At 44.1% G+C, this 26,095-nt stretch overlaps 1 protein-coding gene across 1 annotated transcript; it reads right to left on the bottom strand.

The window, feature by feature from the left end:
• Positions 1–11,915: 11,915 nt before the first annotated feature.
• On the bottom strand, positions 11,916–12,344 carry LOC133752064 (transmembrane protein 243-like). The gene has a single exon (XM_062182336.1). The coding sequence runs from the start codon at positions 12,342–12,344 to the stop codon at positions 11,916–11,918; it is 429 nt and encodes a 142-aa protein (XP_062038320.1).
• Between the last annotated feature and the right edge of the window lie 13,751 nt (positions 12,345–26,095).

Here is a 26,095-nt window from a genome sequence, read left to right as displayed (position 1 = left end):
GAAGATGGGTGAGAACAATTCCAAAAACAGGTAACAGCACAAGGTTTCCTACAGGTATGTTGACCTCAGGAGTAAGCCATTAAACAATAAGAGCCAACAGGGAGGAGAAAACATAACACAATGATGAACAAAATCAGAGTAGAATTGTATGTAAGTTGATTAAAAATAGCAGTAATCAAGTCTCAGGAGTCTCCGTAAGTGTGTTCCTGAGCCAGGCATTGTTGGGCTTCACATCTCCCCAGATGGTCGATTCGCCTTGGGGGTCTTGGGATGAAGTGACTTTGTTTCCTGATTCTCCAAAGGAGGGCATAATAGTGGCACTGGTTCTTTGTCTTTGTTACTGTAGTGACTAGGCAGGAATTGGATCCTGCAACTGCTGGTGCCCACACATGGTGTTGTGCAGGTTGGACATAGCGGCTAGAATCCACACAGGACCAGTAAAAGGGAAAAAAACAGAAACAAACACTCTCCCCCACATTCTGAATGACTTAAGGCCTTTTCAATTATGGTCTGGGTGCTCCTTGTAATAAACTAATGGCCATGAATCTTCACAAGATTAAAATGCTTTGTGTTGAAGTTTCACAGTCTAGAGAGGTCTAGAGTTTCACAGTCTAGAGAGCTGTCATGCAGCTCAACAGGGCTTAAGAGCGACGTGTCGGAGCACAGGGGAGAAAGGAACACAAGGACACAAGACTGCCTTTCTAATGAGAGATTTTATTGCTTACACACCAGGGATTTTTTATCACACTACTCATCAGCATGTTCATTGAGGTCAATACATTTATCAGTATCAATTTTCCAATATACTTATAAGTATCAATATACTTATCAATCCATACTTATCAATATACTTGTCAATATACTTAACCATCCAATCTATAGCTTAACTACTACTTACTTACTAAAATAACACTTAACTATCAGAATAACACTATTTCCTTAATGACTAAAGAACTATGGGAATCAATACCATTAATATCAATATCAATAATACTACTTGAATTTATTCATTAATCCACAGATCACAGTATGCAGTGGTAAAGTAACTTCAAATGCTATCCAATAATAATAGTATATGTACGGCCGGCGCCGTGGCTCAACAGGCTAATCCTCCGCCTTGCGGCGCCGGCACACCGGGTTCTAGTCCCGGTCGGGGCACCGATCCTGTCCCGGTTGCCCCTCTTCCAGGCCAGCTCTCTGCTGTGGCCAGGGAGTGCAGTGGAGGATGGCCCAAGTGTTTGGGCTCTGCACCCCATGGGAGACCAGGAGAAGCACCTGGCTCCTGCCATCGGAACAGCGCGGTGCGCCGGCCGCAGCGCGCTACCGCGGCGGCCATTGGAGGGTGAACCAACGGCAAAAGGAAGACCTTTCTCTCTGTCTCTCTCTCACTGTCCACTCTGCCTGTCAAAAATAAAATAAAAAAAATAAAAAAAAAAAAATAATAGTATATGTACAGCAAAGTATCCAACATTATTATTAGTCATAGGGTCAAAGCATATCCATTTTACATTACATATGGCTATTAGTATCATTTATAAAAGCTGCGTTTTCAAGGCTCGTATCACGATCAGGAAAAGAGTCAGTGTTCAAGGTCCAGAGCTCAACGTCTCGGCAGAGACGGATGTCAGAACAGTCACTTACAGGCAGGAAGTCGTGGGAAGGCTGTCACTCTGGGCAGTGGGCTCGGAGTTCCAGGCAGACAGCAAGGCGAGAAGTTGGAGAAGTCCCCTGCTAAGAAGCCTGGTCCGGCTCCGCGGTCAGGCCTGGCAGCAGGCTGATAAGGGGTCCCGGCAAGGCGGCAAGGCTGCATCTCCGCTGGAGTTTTGATCCCATAGTCACCTTGTGTCGCTTAGCACGGGGACTAGTGAGATGGCTCTTCACACACTGGGCCCTTTGTCTGTTGTCGGCTTGTGCCGCTACCTGCTCCGTGCAGAGTAACAGGCTGCCTCTTCAGCTCCAGATGTGTGGAGATCCAGAGGTTCACACACGCTGGGCCATGATCCTCCAGAGGATGGAGAGCAGTGCAAAAGGCTCCCTTTTTATCCTACTTTTCCTGGCAGTTCTCCTGCTTGTTCATGTTTGAACAGTCCGATCAGCTGTGCTCCCTCTCAGAGTTCCTCAGGGTGCCACCGATCCGTTATTTGGGACCAGGTGTTTCCAGCTCATTCTCAGGTTGTGTCCAACATCCTGCGAGTAGGAAGGTAACTCAAGGTTATGGTCCATAGCACGCACGTTATCGGACTGCCTAGGGATGTCTGTTCAGCCTGATGAGGAGCATCTTTCTAGCAAGCACTGAGCTTGACGTGAGTGATGTCATCAGCCCCTGGCTTAGCATGAGTGACTCTAGTTTTTTTTTTTTTTTTTTTGGAATGGTGTCAACCTCACTTTTTTTTTTTTTTGACAGGCAGAGTGGACAGTGAGAGAGAGACAGAGAGAAAGGTCTTCCTTTTTGCCGTTGGTTCACCCTCCAATGGCCGCTGCGGCCGGCGCATCTCGCTGATCCGAAGCCAGGAGCCAGGTGCTTCTCCTGGTCTCCCATGCGTGTGCAGGGCCCAAGCACTTGGGCCATCCTCCACTGCCCTCCCGGGCCATAGCAGAGAGCTGGCCTGGAAGAGGGGCAACCGGGATAGAATCCGGCGCCCCAACCGGGACTAGAACCCGATGTGCCGGCGCTGCAAGGCGGAGGATTAGCCTATTAAGCCACGGCGCTGGCCGGGATAATTAACTTCTTGATTTGGATTAGCAAAAGCTCCTTCTCCAAATAACTGATCTGCTCTAATAGAGACATTATGAGCCACATTACCCATGGCTTGGGCATGAGCAAGATCTTGATACTCTTGTGCACACACCATATGCTGTGCTGTAGTTACACACACTTTTACTTATTAAAGTTTGCCAGCCCCAGGGCACCATCTCATAATTTCCTCCAATAGTCTCTAACGATCCTACAGTGTAAGAACTTTGCATACCATGGGACACGTCTCCTGTGGCAAAGCTGGAATGGTTGGGTGGCCCTCCTGGCCAGGGAGAGCCTCCAGCGGGCTCACAAACTTGCTGATTATGCCCCAACAGCAATACCATCCTGAAGCAAAGGAATGGGAACCTGTGGCTCCTGAGGTAATTTTTCTCCTATTTTTCCCCAGTGCATCACCTTCAAGGTACCGTCATCAGGATACCAAGGGCAAACGTCTATTTCCTGAAGTAATTGCCCAATGATCTTTTTGGGCATGGAGTGTCCTGACCTTTTTCAGCAAAAAATACAGTTCTTCCCCATGGTTTTTTTGCACTGGGGAGAGGGAATTCCCCAAGTTAATAATTCGCTGGGATCTGGAAGAGATGACTGACACATCTACAACTCTGCTGGGCGTGTTGAGTTGTCCCTTGCACGCAGGGCCAAGGTTCCCTGGAAGGGCCCCAGTTGTGGGGCTTCAAAAATGAATGAGACAGGGGCCGGTGCCATGGCTCACGTGGCTAATCCTCCACCTGCAGCACCAGAATCCCATACGGGCCCCAGGTTCTAGTCCCGGCTGCTCCTCTTCCAGTCCAGCTCTCTGCTGTGGCCCGGGAAGGCAGTGGAGAATGGCCCAAGTGCTTGGGCACCTGCGCCCATGTGGGAGACCGGGAAGAAGCACCTGGCTCCTGGCTTCAGATCGGTGCAGCACCATTTGGGGGGTGAACCAACGGAAGGAAGACCTTTCTCTCTGTCTCTCCCTCTCACTGTCTGTGACTCTACCTGTCAAATAAATAAATAAATAAATAATCTTTAAAAAAAAAGAATGAGACAGAATACAGGCATCTTCACCTGCAGAGTGCTCCCCAGGTTGCTCTGGCCAGCACTTTTTATTAGAGGGAACCAGGAAGTCTACAAGCTAGCAAGCATGTAGGCACAGTTGATGTACAACTTTAGGTGGGAAAGAAATCCCGTCTGGTGATCCATGACAGAGAACAGAATGGTGGTGTAAATCTTTAAAGACAGGTTCATTCAAATGCTCATGCAAGTTTACAAACTCCCAAAAGCAACCCAGGTACCACATAAATCCGTTAACCCCTGCTGCTCCCATTGCCACATTCTTTTGGGGGTGGGTGTACCCATCCTCTTGTCCTTTTTGGCTGGACAGCAGAAACTGCAGGCATGCCTCTAATCCCTGAGAGACACTTAGGCAGCATCCTCTGCCCTGATATGTTGTTGGATTTGATTACCTTGCATTTTGGTGAAGATTTTTACATCTATGTTCATCAGGGATATTGGGCTACAGTTCCTTTCTCTGCTGTTTCTTTGTTTGTTTGTTTGTTTTGTAGTAAAGCGATGGGACCTCATACAAGGAGTTTGGTAGGACTCTTCCTTTCAATTGTTTTGTTTTCCACAATTTGAGAACAAGTAGAATTTATTGTTCTTTTTTTTTCTGACAGGCAGAGTGGACAGTGAGAGAGAGAGACAGAGAGAAAGGTCTTCCTTTTCCGTTGGTTCACCCTCCAATGACCGCTGCGGCCAGTGCATCTCGCTGATCCAAAGCCAGGAGCCAGGTGCTTCTCCTGGTCTCCCATGCGGGTGCAGGGCCCAAGCACTCGGGCCATGCTCCACTGCCCTCCCGGGCCATAGCTGGACTAGAAGAGGAGCAACCAGGACAGAACTGGCACCCCAACCTGGACTAGAACCCAGAGATCCCAGAGTGCCAGTGCCGCAGGCAGAGGATTAACCTAGTGAGCCGCGGCGCCGGCCTCAATTTTTTTTAATTTGTTGATACTTTTTTTATGGCCTAGCATATGGTCTGTCATAGAGAAAATCCTTTGCACTTTTTGAAAATAATGAGTATTCTGCAACCGTGAGAGTAACTATATTGTAAATATCAATTAAGTCCACTTGACCCATAGAGTGGACTAACTGTTGTGTGTCAATTTTTATGTAGTTGCCTTCCTTACTCCTGTTTCGGGAATTTCTGCATATGTTTTCAGCATTTGTTGAATTACTTGTTTGTTTTCCCTTCTGATGGAGTTTATCTTTGAACTATGCCTCTGAGGCTTAGTGGATTGTCTCTTCTTCCAGGGAATACTCAGAGGTTTGTGCTGAGTGTGGCTAGGGAGCTCTGTACAGTGCTCAAGTTGGGGTGAATATCCAGGGTGACACCCAAGTTGAGCATGGTTGTGCTCCTCTATTGTCAACAGAGAAGAGGCTAGGATCACCTCTGCAGGGGTAATCACACCTTCACCTCCTCTCTTCCAAGGTGATCAGTACCCTGGGTTATCCCACAGTGGGTGCAACACTCATGTGCGCTGCCGTTTGGACCTGTGCAGAGTCCCCTACAATGATCACCTCCAGTCAGTCAGGGAGCTCTGGGCCTTTACGACTGCACACAGTGGTTGCTCAGACTCCCAGCTGTACCCTGCAGTCCCCAAGTTCTCACAGTCCCAGCACATACGACTGTGAAAGCCACAGGGTGCAGAGGGTCCTCTACCCCACTAGCCTGTCCCCTCCATGGAGAGAGCAGAGATGGTCTCAGAGCCATCTGCCTGTGGGTGCTCTGCTTTGGTAGTTGGAGCCACAGATCCTGTGATATGCTGAGAGACTAAGTGCACATACAGTCCTACATGGGTGCCCATCCTCCTGTCAGTCAGATTCAAAATCATTGAGGAATGTAGAATTTTCCCTCAGGAAAATCCTGTATCACTTGTATGCAAAGATCCACCGCGACTGCTCCTCGCTTCAAAACGGTGACTTCTCTAGCACAGTTATTTGGTGCACAAGAGCTGCCAGTGCCACTGCTCATTTCAAAATGGCTCCTTCTCCCCACTCATCGCTGAGTGTGTTCTTCTGAGCTGCTGTAGCCACTACTGGTGTCCTGATGGCATCTTCTCCCTCTATGTTGCAGTGCGTGCACCCAGGAGTTGTCACGGCCACTACTGATGTCAGAATGGCTCCTCCAGGCCAGACTCAAATACAGTATAGTCTGCCAGACTCTCCTTCTGCCTGTATTGCCCGTGGTACAGACTGGTGAAGTCTGCTCTCACCTCACAGCAAAGTTGACGCTTCTTCCAGCTCTCGGGCTTGGGGATGATGTGTCTGTGCTCGTTGCTGTGTGTCTGCACCTTCCCTGCTGATACCTGGCATCCCTCTCCCTTCTGTAAAAAGTCCACCACACTCTTCACTGGGAAAGCACTTCCTCCAGTTTTTTGCTAGGATCATTCCCCAGCCTAAAGCAGTGCACCCTTTCTCTGGTCTGCGTTTTGGGATGCCCCCTCTTTGTTGTGACACAAGTCATGAGGCTAGCAGGATCAGCATAGGACTATGGAAACGGTTTTTTCTAGATTCACCAAGAGAACCAGGAAATTCTGGGTCTCAAGACCATGGAACCTGGATTCATAGTAAAGGGTTCGTATCTGAAAGAGAGTGATTTGCAGTTATTCTTGCTTCTTTTTTCAAAATTGCTATAAAATCACAAGACAAGAATTGTATAAAAATCCCAGTTTTCTTGAAAATGGAGTAGGCAACTGAAGCTTCAACACAGAAATCAAAAGCCTTTAGAACAGTGAATTATCTACCAGGTGTGTGTGTGTGTGTGTGTGCGCGCCAGGAATTGAGAGGATGCCAGGGCTATTGGCCACAGAATGAGCAGGAAACCCATCTTCAACAAAGTTGAACACCACTGGGTGGCAGAACCAAACCCCTTAATTCTATGCAGAGAGGGGCCCCAAGTTGGTAGACTGGGATATTCCTATACCTGTTATAGTCCTGAAAATGTTAAGATGTCAGGTTTCTTTAAGCAAATTTACTATGTGGAAGATACAACCATAGATACAAATCCTGTTGCTAAGCTATGGTCCTGCTTAGAGGACAGACATGTCTTTCTCTCACCCCTGGACATAGCTGGTCTAAGAAAACTTTGCCATTTTTAAAGCTCAAAAATCAACAGAGAAGAAAACACACACAGTTTTGTGAGGTAAAATACTAGAAAAAAAAACAGGAAAAGTATAAGTCTGTTGACAATGGTCAACTTAATACTCCAACACTGGGCTGGAGTTAATAGGCACTGGGTGAATATTTATATCAAATGTTTTTTCACTTTTAAAAGTGCTTATTTATTTATGTTCTGCTGTGTGAAAGGAAGAAGGGCAGTAATAGAAAGACGTGAGAGACAGGTCCCCTATTTGCTGCTTCACTCTCCCAAATGCCTCCAAAATGCAAAGCTAGACCAGGCCAACACCAAGTGCCTCAAATCCCACCTAAGTTTCCCACATGGAAGGCATTACCTAAAGTACATGCATCACCATCTCAAATGTTAAACTGATCATAGAGATCATATAGCTAGGATCATATAGATAAAATTAAAAGTTAAAGTAATCATGCAAATAGGATTTTTTGGTAATAATAATGGATAAAACTAAAAAGGAGCAAGCACTCCAACATGGGAAGCAGTCCATACAGCAGACTCATAGAAAAATAATTGCTTTAAGTAACTCTCTGATCTCAGAATCAGCCCTTAAGTCATTCTAGTCTGACTGAAAAGCCTACAAGAGCATTTCAGGCATTGAAAGCCAAGACTCTGTGGCAAAAATGCCCTACATGAAGAACCTCTGTGGGTGAGACCCCAGCAGAAAGAAGTGGTCATCAAAGGAGGTCCTTTTCTCTGAAGGTAGAAGAGAACTTCTACTTTGCTTATGGCCTTGTCTAAATGCTGATGGGGTTTGTGGATTCAGAAGGCTTCCATATCCCTGGCTGCTTATATCAAGAGCCTTGGGTGATCACTGACATATGTAAGAGTGTTAATTTAAATTAACAGCAGAAGTCACTGTGTACTAATTTCCCATGCAGGACCTCTGTCTTCAAAGAATTGTATTATAATAGTAAAACTTATTCTTAAAACTTAATTTCATGTTAGTGTATTAAGTGGAGAATATTCTTATGTCTCCAAGTTTTACATAAGCCTAAGTACCCAACTCCATTGCTTGTTTACTTAGGTGCTTCTTTAATTAATGATATAACTGTTCTCAAAAAAAAATCTTATATTTTCATATATGTAAAAGGCAGAATAGCAATGTTAGAAAGACATGAGCGGCCGGCGCTGTGGTTAATCCTCCGCCTGTGGCTCTGGCATCCCATATGGGCACCGGGTTCTAGTCCCGGTTGCTCCTCTTCCAGTCCAGCTCTCTGCTGTGGCCTGGAAGGGCAGTGGAGGATGGCCCAAGTGCATGGGCCCCTGCACCCACATGGGAGACCAAGAGGAGGCACCTGGCTCCTGGCTTCAGATTGGCATAGCTCTGGCCGTTACAGCCATTTGGGGAGTGAACCAACGGAAGGAAGACTTTTCTCTCTGTCTCTCTCTCTGTCTATAACTCTACCTGTCAAATAAATAAATAAAAATCTAAAAAATAAAAAGAAAGAAAGACATGAGAGACAGGTCTTCTATTTGCTGCTTCACTCCCTCAAATGCCTCCAAAATCCAAAGCTAGACCAGGCCAAACCCAGGTGTCTGGAATTCCACCTAGGTCTCGCACATGGATTCCATGGCCTGAGTTCCTTGAGCCAACATCTCCTTCATCCCCTAATGTGCATTAACTAAAAACTGCACTGAAAGACATACAGATAAGAATTGAAGCAGCACTGTGATATAGAATGTGAGCACCCAAAATGATGGCCTAGCCTGCTCTACTACAACCACTTACACTCTTTCTCAAAAAAAAAAAAAAGGTATCATGATGCAGTGGGTTTACCCATCGCATGTAGTACACACATTCTAAATTGCAGTGCTAATCTGAATTCCGGGTACTCCACTTCCAAATTACTTTCCTGCTAATATGCCTGGGAAGCAGTGGATGATGGCTCAAGTGCTTGAGTTACCACCACCCAAGTGGGAGACCTGAGAGCCTAGTCCAACCACAACTATTGAAACATTTAGAGAGTGAACCAGCACGTGAATTTTCTGTCTTTCTCTCCCTGTTTCTTTCTCTCTCTTTCTGTGTGTCTGTCTCTGCTTTTTTTCACTGACTTATTTTAGTTTATTTGAAAGTCAGTGGCAGTGTGAAAGAGAGGCAGAGAGGGAGAGAGAGAGAGAGGTCTTCCACACTCCAATTCACTTCCCAAATGGCCACAATGGCTGGAGCTATGCTGACCCAAAGCCATGAGCCAGGAGCATCTTTAGGGTCTCCCACATGTTAGCTGGGGCCCAAGCACTTGAGCCATCTTCTACTTCTTTTCCAACAGAGAGCTGGATTGAAAGTAGAGGAGCTGGGACTTAAACCGGCACCCATATGGGTTGCCGGCACTGCAAGCAGCAGCTTTACCACTACGCCACAGCGTCGGCCCCTCTTTCTGCCTTCTAAACTTCATTCTTAATAAGATTTACTTACTTATTTAAAGGTCAGAGTTTCAGAGAAGTAGGATACACAGAGTGAGATCTGCCATCTGCTTGTTCACTCCCCAGATGACCACAGTACTTGGGCTACCTTTCACTGCTTTTCCTAGGCCATTAGCAGGAAGCCGGATCTGAAGTAGAACAGCCAGGACTTGAACCACTGTCCACATAGGATGCCAGTGTCACAGAGAGCAGCTTTACTCACTGTACCACCAGCACCCTCCCCCACCTTTGATAAATAAATCTTTAAAAAATACATGAAAAAAATCCCTTTAGGTAGTAAAAGTCATCAAGAAAGAATGTTGGTGAATCCATTGAAATAATCTACTTTTCTAAATATTTATTACTTTGAAGTACAGAGTCATAAAGAGGCAGAGAGTGATCTTCTTTCTTCTTTATTCACCTTATTGATCGCTAAAGTAAACGCAGTGGATAAATAGAACTACGTTGCAGAATACACAGCAGTTTCTGAACGTTCATGAAGATGGAAGGAGTGCTTAGAGCAAATACAGATTAGACTCAACGATCTAGCGTTTGACTCTGTTCCTGGGGGAATTCAGGGGAAATCCCTTTGCTGGGAAAGTAAGGAATGTGCTGCTGAGGAGTCACAGACAGCTCTGAGAAGCTCGGCCGATCAGTAGATGAACTCTGTTCTACACGCATGGATTGAGCTGTGCTCCTCAGTATCAGTGCAGAGGAAAGAATCCTGGAACATTAGAATCTGCTCTACAAGGGTGCTTCAAAAATTTGAGAGGAATAGAAATGTGGTACAAGACATTTTTGAAATGTATGCATAGTTTTTGGATGATATGCATTTTCCCAGACCTTTTGGAAGATCCCTTGTATTTCTTCATGTACACATCTCTCTAAGAGATAGCGCCATCTCCAGGGTTGGGCTCCATTTTTGATATGACAAGTTGGTGTTTAGTAGTGATGTGCCCAGTGAGCCATACTGTGGGAAAATCCAGACTGTGGATCAGTGCATTACTTCCACCAGGGTCACTGTCAGTATGGATCCATCGCCTAAGCAGAGGGGCCAGGAAAAGAGGCAGCTTGATGCCTGCTCAACAGGCAGGCTTTCAGCTCTGGGTAAAGCGATTTCTCTGGTGGGTATGCTTTGGTGGGCACTCGCATGATATAAAAAGACAAGGACAGCTTATGACCTCTCTGAAAGATTCATATATATTTTTTTTCTTCAAACTTCCTTTATTTGATCTTCCAGTCTTACCCCTTCCAGATCTCGGAACATCCAACAAATTTTTAATCACTGCCCAGACATAAGTATACAACGTGGCACTTCTCCTTTCATATAGGAAATACAACAAAGGATGCTGCTTGTTTTGCCAACAGGAATAATTCATTTGTTAATAAACTGCATGGTTACTTCTGTCTAGGACTGTAACGAGGCTTCATCTTTTGCCAGATTAAAGTGTAAACTGTAACTGAAGAAATACTTCAGGGCAGGCAGGGTGGTGTAGCAGGTGAAGCCACTGACTGAAACATGGTAGCAGCTGCTGCACTTCTGGCCCAGCTTCCTGTAAGTGTCCTGAGAAGGCAGCAAACCATGGCTCGAGTCCTTGGGCTCCTGCACCCATGTGGGAGACCCGGACAAAGTTCTTGGCCCCTGGCTTCAGTCTGACCCAGCCCTGGCCACTGTGGCCATTTAAGAAGTGAGCCAGTAGGCGGAAAATCTCTCTCTCATTCACTCTGTATTTCAAATAAGTAACTAAATTGTTAAAAACTAAGTGAAGAATGATTTTGATAAAACAGTGGAATTGATTTTATAGTGCTAGGTGAATGAAAAATAAACTTCCATTGTGTAAAATTTTCTTAGTCTACTATTTGTAGGAATTTCCTTCATTATTTATATTCTCATTATTGATTACAGACTATATATATATATATAGCTAGATAAATATGGATATGCATTGTATATATGTATCAGTATATTTATACATTGATATAAGCAGTTATGTTTCAATAAGTTTTTTTGGTTTGTTATTTTTCTGGATGAACTCAATCTTCATTCTTTTTTTTATTTTAAAGTATTTTTATTGTTATCTTGATAAGCTCTTATATCCAATATACAATTATTTATTCCAAATAACTCCCTCCTTACCCCCACCCCCACCCCCATCCCCCTCCCTTGTTGCTTGGATGGTGGTCTGTCAGAGAATTAATGTTCTTTTTGTCTACCCATCTCCCTTCAGTCCTAATTAAAGGTCTTTTTTGTTTGTTTGTTTGTTTTTTGACAGGCAGAGTGGACAGTGTGAGAGACAGAGAGAAAGGTCTTCCTTTGCCGTTGGTTCACCCTCCAATGGCCGCTGTGGCCGGCACATCGTGCTGATCCGAAGCCAGGAGCCAGGTGCTTCTCCTGGTCTCCCATGTGGGTGCAGGGCCCAAGGACTTGGGCCATCCTCCACTGCACTCCCTGGCCACAGCAGAGAGCTGGCCTGGAAGAGGGGCAACCGGGACAGAATCCGGCGCCCCGCCCGGGACTAGAACCCGGTGTGCCGGCGCCGCAAGGTAGAGGATTAGCCTAGTGAGCCACGGCGCCGGCCAAAGGTCTTAAACAGTTACATGAAAACCAAAAAAAAACAACCCAACGCGTTTGGAGAATAAATCAGGATCCGCAGTTCCCAACAGTAATTCCAGTTCCAGTGTACAGCATGTTCCGATCAGAGTCGCCCGCTTGGATGATAACGCAGCCATCTCTCCAAGTCCCACGACAGCGTTGCAGATTCCAGTCCAGATCACCCATGTAAGTATGCAGGCAGTAATACTGCTCAAAGAGATGCACACAGCAAAAAATATATTCAGCGGTTTTGGAGGTAGCTGCGGGAAAACAAATGCGCTGATCAGCGTTACAAGAATCAGTAAGGATGTTAAGCTGCCAACAACTAAATGGATGATTCGATCCTTGGCAGACGTCTCCCCGAACAGAGCTCTGTTGTCCAGGCCTCTGGCGCCGGAGGTCCTGGCGGAGAAGTCCTCCATTTGGGGGCTTCCTCGCTCTCCCCAAGCCACTCAACAGCGAGCCCGCATCGCTTCCGAGGCCTCACGGCGCGCATGGCGGAAGCCCCGGGGGTCCTCACGCGCGGGAGTCCCGGCCGCCCCGCCGTCGGGGTTCGCTGCCCAGGCTCGGGGACGCCACAGGACGCGACAATCTTCATTCTTTAGAATCATATTTCCAGTTAAAAGAAAATGTGTTGAGAATGCTTTTGTATGAAGTATAACACATTTCCATGTCACATTTAATAAACTTAACACAAAAATGATATTCAAATTCTTTAATGCCTTAATCTATGCATGTGTATATGTGATAAATCAGAGACAAAAATTTCTGTTAAGGGATCTATTTCTATTTTTTTTTTTTTTTAGTGCTCACAAGTTTATATTTTTAGGTTTGATAAAGATTCTTGTGTATTTTCTAAATACACAGACAAAACAGTTTTGGAAGTTTACATACATGTCTTAGGACACTTAATATTAGGTAGGTAAATTACATTAAAAAAAATTGGTCTTCGTAAAAGATCTTCCCAAAGAGCTTTTACAAACAGCAAGCAGAAGAAAAGTGTTTTAATGTTTACAGTGTTTAAAATGCTGATTCTCCCATTATTTCTATTTTTATATATGTACATTTTAATTATCATACTCTTTTTTAGCAAGATGGCCTGGGGAGGTACATCTTAGTTATAAGGAGTTAATGTATCATATTCCAGTGAACAAGAATTAATATATTTAAATTTTTTCCTATGAAACAGCTTCAGAAATGAACAGTTGATTACTTTTCAGAGAGCTATCTAAAAGTATTGAGTTGTGGCAGGTGCTGTCCACGTCACATACTGGAGTGCCTGGTTCGAGTTTTGTGTTCTCTGATTCTACTCCAGCTTCCTGCTAATGTGTATCTTGCAGGCAATGGCTCAAGTACTTGGGTCCCTGTCAGGAACTGAAGACCTGGATGGAGTTCTTGGCTCCTGGCTTTGGCCTGACCGGCCCTGACTGTTGTGCGTCATTGCACACATTTTGGAACTAAAGCAGCCAATGGAAGATTTTTGCCCGCTCTCTCTCCCTCCTCTTTCCCTTGTTCTTCATTTCATGCAAGTAACAAAAAACAAAAGTATCGAGTCAATTCTCCCTTTGATGATGTGGCAGTTTAAAAACACGTACAGGCAGTTTTTGATACTTCTCTCGTCAGAGTTGACTCTGATTCCATCCCCTTGGATTATGAATCAGTCTGGCTTATCAGATGGAATGAGAAAGAAGCAGTGTGTCTGCCTGGTGAAGCCAGGTTAGTAAAGGGGTTAGAGTTTCCAGCTGTTTCTGTGTCCCCTAGAACTCTGCTTTGGGATACCGAAGCCAACGTGTATGAAAGACACCAGATTGAAGGCACCAGGACACAAATCTCACATAAAGTTAGTGTCCACAGAAGCCCATCTTCAAGTGATCCGAGCCTGTATCCTTTGGGCTACCTCTGCCCACAGCAGGTAGAGATGAGTTACTCACGGAGTCCTGTCCTGATTATCAATTTGTGAACATAACAAATATGCCCATTATCTTGGAAGTGTTGCATAGCCATAGATACCATAAAAGATAATTCATTGAAATGTCCAGCAACTCATCCTATACAAAATGCTTGGCTTTCCTACTAGGGAGGAAAAGGATGAAAAAAATAATCCTTCAACCAGATTCAAATTGCCTAGAACATGAAGTTACTCCATACGTTTTCTTGTGAGTGTAATTTATTTGGAAAGCAACTCTAAAAACTTTAAAAATAATAAGTTGCATTTTTCCAAAGTGAGAAGAAACACATCTACCTACAGAGAAACAAATACATCAACATTAGGCCGTAGAATGCTGTAGGCGGAGGACAGTAAGTGTGTCTACAAATCTCAGAGACAGTCAAGCTGTGTCTCTAGGCTGGGAATTGCTGGCATTGCCTGTGCTGCTTTTAGTAAAAAAGATTCTGCCATTTGCTCTGGATGGGCTTCAGTGAGATAACACATAGTGAGGGGCAAGCGCTGAGGAAGGATGCCAAAGGGGAGGGGCCTTTTAATGGTTTTGATTTAATACAAGGCATGCACTATTAGTAAAGAGGTTGGATGATATCCGTGTGTTTTATAGGTTTATAAATTGGCTGTAGTATAATATGTTTTTAAAGATTAATTTTATTTGAAAGACAGAGTTACAGAGAGAGGTAGAGACAGAGAAAGAGCGGTCTTCCCTCTGCTGGTTCACTCCCCAATTGGCCGCAACAGCTGGAGCTGCACTGATCTGAAGCCTGGAGCCAAGAGCTTCTTCTGGGTCTCCCACACAGGCGCAGGGGCCCAAGGACCTGGACCATCTTCTACTGCTATCCCAGGACATAGCAGAGAGCTGGATTGGAAGTGGAGCAGCTGGGACTTGAACCGGCGCCCATATGGGATGCCGGTGCTTCAGTCCAGGGCTTTAACCCACTGCGCCACAGTACTGGCCCCTGTAGTAAAATATTTTACATCTTAGATCACTAGGTATTGTTTCAGCTTATTATTGAGATATATCTATCTAGAGTTGACTGAATTGTATTATTCTGAACTTAGTTTAATGATGCCTTAACATTTTTATGGGGAAACTTAATGTTTGCAATATCCATGTTCCTTATTTGAAAGCGTGACTTATAGGTTTCTCATCTTCCTTAAATTATAAAATCCTTCAGCTAATAAAGGAAAATGATCATAGTTTGCAAAAAAGGCAAAGTCATTTAACAATCCATATAACTGTCTATTGTAGGGCTTTGCATAATAATTGTAATTTAGCTATTAGGTATTCTAAAGGCAATTATCAGTCATTCTCCACAATTCTTGGGAATCAGGCAAAGCCCAAATTATTTAAAGTATTTTAAATTCTCAAAGAAAAAAAGGCATACTATAAATTTGAAATATGCTCTATAGTGATAAGATATTATTTCATAGGAAAAGGAAACCTACATCATAATTTCAAATGTATAAGCCACCAAGCAGATTATTTTTCTTCCCTTTATACATAGACAGAGCGTGTTTATTTTTCTAAAATGGCAAGGTGAGTTACTCTAAGGAGGAAATCAGTACACAATAAAGTGCCAGTGGTAATATGAGATTTGACCAAAAATTGAGTAATGCTGGAACAACTAAGGCATAATGAATTGATACAATACAAAAAAAACCATAAAAAAATGAAGGACAATAAGAGATGGACTGATTTGACATTGCATCATAGTATAGGTGTATTTTGCTCGTATTCTTTCAGACCATTTTACGGGACTTGGGGTGAGTAGTTACCACCTAGACTCTCAAACTTTTAAAGACACTTACGTAAAAACAGGCTGAGTACCTTTTCAGCTATAGATTTATCTTCAGGTATTAGGTTTGCAAAATTTGGAGATATTTCATCCAAAAAATATATTTGAAGGTTAAAATTCTTGTGCTGAGTATAGAATGTTTAATTCATTCAAACAGCAATTATTTAAAAAAACAAAAAATAATTGGTTGACTTTGATCAGAAGACTTAGACCTTAAATAAAAGAGACCTATATTTAATTCACATAGGTTGTCTTCATGACCTCCACATTATAAATGTGGTCTTTGAACCTTATATGTTTATAGTTATTTTAAATAAACAGGTCATTAAGGTTAAACATATGTGTTTGTAGATCAAAACTAACACAAACATATATGTACATGTGTTTGTGTGTATATGTACAAGTACATGGTTGTCTGTTCTCGGATTAAATAGTGACTATATAGGAAGGTACTTCAAAAACATCATGAAAATCAAATTAAAAGATAAGTTTACTGGGGTTGTTTTTGTTGTGTAGTGGAGAAAGCTGCCCTGTGACACGGGCATCCCACATGGGTGCTGGTTTGTGTCCCAGCTTCTCTTCTGATCCAGCTCTCTGCTAATGGCCTGGGAAAAGCAGCAGAAGCTGGTCCAAATGTTTGGGCCCCTGCTCCCCATGTGGGAGACTCAGAAGAAGCTCCTGACTCTTGGCTTTGGCCTGATCCTGTGCTGGTCATTGCAGCCATCTGGGGATTGAACCAGTGGATGGAAGATTTCTCTTTGTCTCTCCCTTTCTCTCTGTAACTCTGACTCTCAAAATAAATAAATAAATCTTTTAAAAAAGGAAAACAGAAAATAAAAGAAAATATTTATTGAGCTCAGAGCTGTGGCATAGTAGGTAAAAGCCCTCACCTGCATTGCCAGCATCGCATGTGGGCACCAGTTCATGTCCTGGTTGCCCTGCTTCTAGTCCAGCTCCCTGCTAATGTGCCTGGTAATCCAGAAGTATATGGCCCAAGTCTTTAGGCTTCTGCACTCATGTGAGAGACACAGAAGTTCCTGGATCCTGGTTTTAGATTGGCCCAGCTCAGCTGATGTGGCCATTTGGGGAGTAAACAAGTGTACCTTTAAAAATCTTTCTACAAGATTTATTTACTTATTCGAAGGCAAAGATCTTCCATCCATTGATTCACTGCCCAAAATGGACAGGGGTGGGCCAGGCTGAAGCCAGGAGCTTTATCTGGGTCTCCTATTTGGGTGGAGAGACCCACACAATTGGGCTGTATTTCGCCACTTTCTCAGGTGCAATAGCAGGTAGCAGCATCAGAAGTGGAGTTACTGGGACACAAATGGGCACACATAGGGGCTGATAGCAATGCAAGCAGCAGCTTAATCCACTGTGCTACAAAATCAGCCCCCATCTAGATTTTTGTAGTATCTTTCCTTTATTTACTCTTTTGCCTTTTTTTCCTTTTCTGGTTTAGGTCTTTAAGTATAAAACCACAGTTTGCATTTTTTAAAGATTAATTTATCTGTTTGAAAGTCAGTAGTATAGAGAGTTATGGAGAAGGAGAGGCAGAGAGAGACAGGAATGTCTTGTATCTGCTGTTCAATTTCTAGTTGGCCACAAATGTCAGGACTGAGCCAGTATGGAGCAAGAAATAAGGAGCTTCATCTGGATCAACCTCATAAAATTACCTGCGTACACATAGACAAATTAGAATATAGATAACTGATCATTGTGTACATGTAAATAAATACAGCAGTCCATAAGATAGAATATTTGAAATACTAGGACTGATGGGAAGTAGAAAAATGACAGCAGAGTCTGAGCTCCACAAGAGTATATATGATATCCACTGTTCATATTTTTAAATTAAAAACTATGAGGAGCATGACAAAAACATTCACCCTTTACACTAACACAGATAAGTCTACATCAGGATACAGACATATTCCATATTCAATTCCACATAAAACAGACTTCACTTCTGCGTGACACATTCTTTACTTATCTGTGAATATGGCTGTCAATTCATGAGAAAATGTGTGTAGCGTATCTACTGACTGAATTTGATGAATTCAGGGAGCTGAATATAGTCAGTTTCACTCTGTGGTCATCACTCTTTTTATATCACAGGGACTATATGTTTCATTTTTCATTCAGTTCTAATCAAGTATTAGAACTCCTCTTTTTGACTAAGTGCTAGAAATTATAAATGCCAGTCATTACTTAGAAGCTATAGTTAAGACCCGGAGAGAGGAAGCGAGTGTAAAACGCCGATCAACAACCACTGTGTGTGGCCTTCCCACTTTGTCTGTCCTCAGGGATCCACACAGAATCTTCATCTGCAATTCCAAAATGAGCAACTCCTGCTGTCAGGGGTGCGTGGCTACCACCGTGGACAGCAGGGGTTCTTGAAAATGACAGCAGAATCCACTGTTTCATGGCACCACTCTAGTTTTTTGATGCCTGCAACTTCGTTTTTGTTTAAATTGTATGACACTGAGAACTAAGTATCTGCTTCTGGGTCTGAGGTCAAGTTAATATGGCAGCTCCAGACGGAGGTCCCTCAACTTGCAGAATAAAGTAATTGAAAGGCAATTACCAGATCAGAGATGATACAGGAGTTTAAACAGCCCAATTCATGCACTGCACATTACATGCAGAAAGAAATGACCAGTAGTTGTGGGCCAGCTGCTACTCACATCCTAAAGAACTTACTCATAATTTCGTGCCCATTCTCCTTTGGACAGGGAAAAGAGTGAAACAGCTGAGTGTTACCCTTATATTTGTTCTTTGCCTAATTTTTGGCAGAAACCCTAAATTGAGTGCATATGTTAAAACAATAAAATTTTGCACATATTTACAGATACTGTAAGAAGTGATGAATAGATCAATTTCAGGAACTTTTGGGTAAGGAATTACCAGATAGTGCAATTTTAAATCTTCACAAAGAGTTTAGAAGGCAGACAGCCTGTTCTCCAGCCAAGTATTTAGTTCTCCATTAAATATATATATATATATATATAAAAATAATTTTCCTCACTGTGAAATATGATCCATTGATGGCCCACAAATTGTTTTAGTAGGTAAGATAAAACATCATTTTAAGGATTAAAAATAAGTTATTGGAAAATTAGTTACTTCTTTGAATATTCTAAGTTAAAAAGAGCTGTTGGAGTTTTTTGCTAAGTATCTGTAATAAGTATATGAGGCTTCTAGGACCACAATTTAATTGAAAGAGTTAAAAAGAATAAATTTAATGACAGTTTCCAATAATTCTTTCCTCTTTGGGATTTTTCCACTTATAGAATGTTTCTTTCAAATATAATTTTTTTTTTGACAGGCAGAGTTAGACAGTGAGAGAGAGACAGAGAGAAAGGTCTTCCTTTTTCCATTGGTTCACCCCCCAAATGGCCACTCCAGCCAGTGTGCTGCACCAATCCGAAGCCAGGAGCCAGGTGCTTCCTCCTGGTCTCCCATGCGGGTGCAGGGCCCAAGGACATGGGCCATCCTCCACTGCCTTCCCGGGCCATAGCAGAGAGCTGGCCTGGAAGAGGAGCAACTGGGATAGAATCCGGCGCCCCGACCAGGACTAGAACCCGGTGTGCGGGCGCCGCAGGCAGAGGATTAGCCTAGTGAGCCTTGGCGCTGGCCTTTCAAATGTAAATTTATCAAATGCAGATTTAATGAGGAATTGCAGTGCTATTTAGGTATCTCACATCGTTAGACAACTTTTGCTGTATCCCCTCTGTGTCCCAGGAGGCCAATTTTATAGCAAATATGTGGATCATACTCATTGCCTCCGAGTGGTAGTGTGCATTGTTGGATGGCAATTGTAGGCTCACCTGCCCATGATGTCAGCAGGGAAGGACCACAGAAAGCCTCTTCTGGCTTCCTTCTCAGCCTGCGCCATTCCAACCACTCCCGCCATTTTCACAGAACTCCTGCCCCTGGGCTGTCCTCATTGTTCATGAACTGTGTGGTTGGTTCCTGTGTCTGAGAATGTTAGTGTGGGGGTCAAGGGACCCTGAAGGGCATGGCAGGTGCCTGTCTCTTGTTGGCACAGGTGGCCTTCATAGATCTGAGGTGTTAGGATCTGCCATTCAGGTGCACCCTGTAGATCTCGGCTGGTCCAGGAGGGACTAGTGTAAGTCCTCAGTTCCATGGATGGAGAAGTGGTGGGTAAGGCTGGGCTTTCAAGGATTTTTTTTTCCAGAGATGATGCTCTCACAGAAGACCAGTGTGTGACTCCAGGTGTACGGAATGGGGTCCTAAAAGTCCTGTGGACAGTCTGCCTCATCCAAGATGGCTATGGGATGCAGATGGGTGTTCAGTCCATTTGAGCTAAAATGTGGACGGGGTGAATGTAGGTTGCACCTGTCACTGTCTGCCCATCTGTGAGATGAGTATATTAGCAGTACTAGTGAAATAGCGCCAGATTGCCTGAGAAATCATGATGTGCGTGCACACTGACTCACACCATGTGGCAGTCGCATTTGTGGGGTTTCGTGATACATCCTCAAGTGAAGTTTCTGGTTTCCTGCACTGTGTAGCCTGCCCGACACTACTCATCGAGGTTACAGAAGTTTATACTTGACCTAGTTTCCAGGAACGTGCAAGTTTGGGTCCTGAGTGACAGTCCTATTTCCTTTGTAAGTAAGTCGTTTTTATGATATTTGAAGAAGGGAGCTCCATGAATAAGAAGCATTTCTGTCAGAATACCACTTAATGCTCTCTGAGGCAATGCCTTAACTCTTCAGAGCTGAAACAAAAGAGTCAACTGTAATGTTTAGATCCTAGTTTTGCATGGTCCAAGCGGTTCTTGATCATACTGACCAAAGTGAACAGGATTTAGCTGATATTATCTTACCGCATCCATAAATTATCGGAGTTGTGATGTTGGAGTTCTGGAACAGCCTTCACAGAAAATTGTGGATGGATTGAGAAAGACAGGCTGTCGGAGGCCACCCGACAAACCACATGGAAACACACAGCACTTAGTTAATTTATTACCACGTTTATTGCCTCATCGCGTTCCAAGCCAAAGTAGGGGGCCCGGCAATGAGGGACTGGAGGCAGTCTCCCTAAGGAAACCCTTCAGTCTCCAGCCCCGAGCACACAGAAAGACAAGGATATATACCCCAGACCCCATACAGATAACATTTATTGTGTGCAATCATGCATAGCACAGGAATAGAGCAAGTTTACAAAGTAGCAATGATCAGGGTACAAGCTCTGCAGATAGAGCAAAGAACATCATAAACCTTCATCAGAAGTCACATCCTGCCTGCAGGAATATGGGACGAAAAGTCTTAAAAACAGAATTAGATAAGGGACAGCCTCAGCCTGCTGCATTTCATGTCAGGCCAGGGCCACTGGCCCCGACAACAGGCAAAGGCCTAGCAAATGTTACTTGTTTAAGTGAGCTTATGGGTGTGGCCTAGATCCAGGGATAACCTCTCATGCTTGCTCGTCACTGTCTCCATTGTTTCCAACTACACGTCCTTTACTTCATTCCACTAGTACGATTTGCAGAATTGAGTTCTGTAAGACCTCGGTGTCAAATTTGCTATCTAGATCTGTGCTGCTGTTCCCTGTATCGTAATGGTTCTTCCTGTTAGTTCAGGGTGGGTTTGTCAGGGTCCCCGAATGGAAAAAAAAAAAATTGTATTTCAGGAGATAAATGATTTGAGTAGCATCACATGATTTGTAGATTCCCGGCACTCTAACTTTTTGGCTAATGTTTTTGATTTTGCCACATTTAATTAAAAAGTACATTTGTTTTTCAGATCAATTTCAAAAAAAATGACACCAGCCTCAAATAAATATTGCTTTAGGAGAATTCTGTAAGTATGTCTCTTTTCTTTTAATCTTAATGCTATATATGGATTGTTACTTCAAAAACATAACATAAAAATTTTCCAACTTACTGTCCATAACTTCTTGAAAATCTTGCACAATATACAGTACATATGCAGCTACCGAAAATTACTATGCGCCTTTTCCCATTCGTGAAGCAGCACGATTGTACTAAATATGACTTTATTTGCTGTTACATTTCTTAAAATATAAACAAAAAGAAGACAATGACCACATAGAAGCAGAGACGTGAAGCATTAGCTTATGATCTCCAGATAATTTATTTGTGTGAGCCCTGAGAAATTTTTTGGGGTCAGCAGCTTTGGTAAGATCCGATTGGTAGGCATAGATCATGTTTAGAGCAGCTTTTTTCCCCCAAGACATTTATTTATTTATTTGAAAGGGTTATATATAGAAATCTTCCATCTGCTGGATCACTCCCCAGATGGCTGGTACAGGCAAGGCTGGGGCGGGCTGAGGTTAACATCCAGGAGCTTCCTCGTGGTCTCTCACATTGGCAGTCATCAGCCCAAGGACTTGGGCCATCCTCCACTGCTTTTCTCAGGCCACTGGCAGGGAGCTGGATCGGAAGTGGAGCAGCCAGAACATGAACAGGTGCCCATATGGGGTGTTTTCATTGCAGATGGCAGCTTTGCTTGCTGTGTGACAATGCCCGTCCTATCTGTTTAGAAACCTCTACTTGAGATTGTGAAATTGTATTAATCGTATTTTGCATGTGATTCAACTTTCTCCCCCACTCACCAGTGTGTCAGCATCTGTAGCAGAACAAATCAGAGAACACAACGGCTTAACAAACAGCCATTTGCTTTGTGATTCTGATCAGTATTTTGTGCTGGGGTCAGATGGGCAGTTCCTGTGATCAGTCTGGGGTCAGAGACGAGGGCTTAGTCATTGGATGCAGCGATTGAAGCTGGTGCCTTAGAGAGGGAGGTGGCTTACTTAAATGCCTGTAGCATCATGCTGAGTCTTGGCTGGATATGACCTGAACAACAGACAGAGCCTAGGGTTTTGCCTAAGATATCTGTGTCTAATAGGGCAAATCTGAGAGGGTAAATACTTTCCAAGTTATCTGTTTCTATCACATTTACTGATATCTAATGGGATGAAGGAAGAGAAATGGTGAAATTCGGGGTCTTGTGAAGGAATGGATACAGGCAATGATTTTATTTGGAGTCATTACTGGGAAAGTGTACTGCATTATATATACATGATGCATATTTGTTCCAATGCAACTTCAGCCCAAAATGTGAAGTTGTAATTTGTATGCTTTCTAAAGAATTTCAGATCTAAACAAGACAAGTTTTCTCGTGTACACACTAGTGTGGATCCCTGTGTGGTACTTCTGCACTAATAGAAAAATATCAAATCCAAAATAACTTCCTTTAGTGTAAATTTTAATAACATAATGTTTATCTCTTTCATAACCTCATGTATTTGAACTTTGTCACTATTTGGGCAGTTTCTGACAGAGAAATTTTTGTCTGCACCCATCTGGAAAAAGTATCTACCAGACTAACAAATATGTGCATCCTGCTTGATGGGGGTTTATTTTAGTAAATTTATCTCCCAGTGTTCTCCTGGGGACAACCCTTAATACTGTGTTCCTTTAGTTTCCCTTGGTCTTTGACTCGGGTTTACGTGGGCGCAGGCTGGGCACCTGAGGGCTGTTTGCTCAGTCAATTGGCGTAGCTGAGGAGAGAAAAACTGTGACTTAACTAGCTGGTTCAGTCGAGCGCCCCCCAATGGGTGGTTGAATATAGTTGTTTAATCAGCTGGCAACCAAGGCTGGCTGGTAATACTATTTGTCCCTCTGGTAATATCCACCAGCCTTTAGAGTCTTTTCATGCCTGTTTGTTTTTAGCTAGAGATTCTTCTTTAGTTAAATAAATGGGTGTCTCTGGTAATTTTAGGGAATCCCTTTCGAGGTAGAAGTGTTAAAGGACTTACCAGGAGGAAAGCTACTTCTTCGGATGTCTTATCAGCTAAATGATTTCCCTTGGCTATCGGGGAATCCAGTTTCTGGCGTCCCTTATAGTGCATGATTGCCACCTGTTTTGGTGGCCATACAGCTTCTCATAAGCTTGATATTTCTTCTTTGTTTTTGACAGATTTCTCTTTAGCTGTAAATAGTCCCCGTTCTCGGTAAATAGCAGCATGAACATGGATTGTTGCAAAGGCATACCGGCTGTCAGTGTAGATACTGAGTTCTTACCGGCTGTCAGTGTAGATACTGAGTTCTTACCGGCTGTCAGTGTAGATACTGAGTTCTTGATTGTGGCCCCAGCGCAGGGCTTAGGTGAGGGCAGTGAGCTCAGTGTTTTGAGCAGAGGTCCCTTGGGGCAAGGCCAGAGCCCAGCTGACTTTATCTTCAGTGGGCACAGCAGCCCCAGCTGTTCTGACTCCATCTCGCACTGTCCTACTCCTGTCGGTGAACAAAGTGGATTGTGCCGTCTGCCGGGGGACATCCCTTAGATCAAGCCGAGGCGCTTGGTGTGAGTCCAACAAGTCAACGCAGTCATGCGGCAGAGCGTTTGGATCGTCTGGTAAGGGTGGCTGGGCTGAGGCTGGCTGTTTTAGAGAACCTCCGTCTAGGTGGATCGAGAAGCAGAGCCTGGTATTGGGTAAGGCGGGTGTCTGGCATCCAGCGCCCACTGGCATCCCGTAGCAGTGCTTCCATGCATGCGGGGCTGAGAGGCATAAGTCCTGTCCCAGAGTTCATTTGTCTGCTTCTTTTACCAGTAGAGCAGTGGCAGCAATAGCCCTTAGCACGATAACCATCCTGATGCCGCTGGATCTAGTTTTTTTGATAGATAGGCCACAGGTCTTTCCCAAGGTCCCAAAGTTTGGATTAAAACCCCTTTTGCAATACCCCTTACTTCACAGATACAAAGATGGAAAGGCTTAGTGATATCTGGGAGGGCCAAGGCTGGGGCACTAGCAAGGCACTTGAGTTGCTGGAATGCTCACTCTTCTGTCTCCATCCATACGAGGGGCTGATCACCCCCAGCTGTGACTGAGTATAAAGGCTTGGCTATTGCAGCAACACTTGGAATCCAGAGTGAGCAGCAGCCAGCTGCTCCCAGAAATTCTCTTACCTGCCTTTTGGTGCACGGAGTGGGGATCCACAGTAGAGCTGCTTTTTGGGTGTCTGAGAGTGCTCTCTTACCTTGGTGACGCTATAACCCAGGTGGCCTTGGGGCAGCATAGTGGTGCCTTCTTTTTGGAGACTCGATATCCAAGTTTTTGTAGTAAAGACAGAAGATCTTTAGTTCCCTGTAAGCAGGAGGAATTGTCTGGAGCTGCCAACAAAATATCATTAACATATTGCAGTAAGGACAAATCTGGGTGGTCAATCCGGAAGGACTGTAGGTCCTGTAAAGCTTCCCCAAATAAAGTGGGAGAGTATTTAAACACCTGTGGCATCAGGGTCCGAGTCAGTTGTTGTGTGTCCCCAGCCACTGGGTCAGTCCATTCAAAAGCAAAATTTGGTTGACTTATTGGTGCCAGATAGAGAAGAAAGTGTCTTTTTAAAAATATATTTATTGCCGGCGCCGTGGCTTAACAGGCTAATCCTCCACCTGCGGCGCCAGCACACCGGGTTCTAGTCCCGGTTGGGGCGCCGGATTCTATCCCAGTTGCCCCTCTTCCAGGCCAGCTCTCTGCTATGGCCCGGGAGTGCAGTGGAGGATGGCCCAAGTCCTTGGGCCCTGCACCCCATGGGAGACCAGGAAAAGCACCTGGCTCCTGGCTTCGGATTAGCGCAGTGCGCCGGCCACAGCATGCTGGCCACAGCGGCCATTGTAGGGTGAACCAATAGCAAAAGGAAGACCTTTCTCTCTGTCTCTCTCTCTCTCACTATCCACTCTGCCTGTCAAATATATATATATATTTTTTTTTATTTGAAACTCAGAGTTACACAGAGGAGAGGAAGAGATACAGAGAGAGAGGTCTTCCATCCGCTGGTTCACTCCCCAATTGGCCGCAACAGCCGGAGCTGCACCAATCCAAAGCCAAGAGCCAGGAGCTTCTTCCGAGTCTCCCATGCAGGTGCAGGGGCCCAAGGACTTGGGTCATCTTCTACTGCTAACCCAGGCCATAGCAGAGAGCTGGATCAGAAGTGGGGCAGCTGGGACTAGAACCAGTGCCCATATGGGACACCAGCGCTTTCAGGCCAGGGCTTTAACATGCTGTGCCACAGCACCGACCCCAGCACATTGGTCTTTATTTAAGGCCTGTTGTTTCTTTTTTGTTGTATGACTGATTTTGGCTTCTTATCCATTCGTGGTAGAGCAGCATCTTCTAGCGGTCTATATCCTAATCCTGCCTCTCTGAAAGCAGCCTCCATCACTTGGACTTGTTTTTAGCTATTTTATCTATATTTATAGTTAATTGTCTTTGTTTTTCAGCATCCCTATTATTGTACACCTTTTAGCTGTTTTAAGCAATTGAGAAGTATTCATACCAGCAAAACCATCTAGTTTCTGTAACTTTTTCCGGATGTCTGGGGATGACTGGGAGGCAAAAGGCAGATTGAGGGCATGGCCATTCTCCAGGGCCAAGGGGTCAA

This window comes from Lepus europaeus, chromosome 23 (genome assembly GCF_033115175.1).
Source record: "Lepus europaeus isolate LE1 chromosome 23, mLepTim1.pri, whole genome shotgun sequence".
NCBI classification, from domain to species: domain Eukaryota; kingdom Metazoa; phylum Chordata; class Mammalia; order Lagomorpha; family Leporidae; genus Lepus; species Lepus europaeus.
This window is presented reverse-complemented; position numbering and strand designations above follow the sequence as displayed.

Excerpts from the sequence above, each read along its gene's own strand:
- LOC133752064 (XM_062182336.1), bottom strand. The coding sequence starts at position 12,344 with ATGGAGGACTTCTCCGCCAGGACCTCCGGCGCCAGAGGCCTGGACAAC.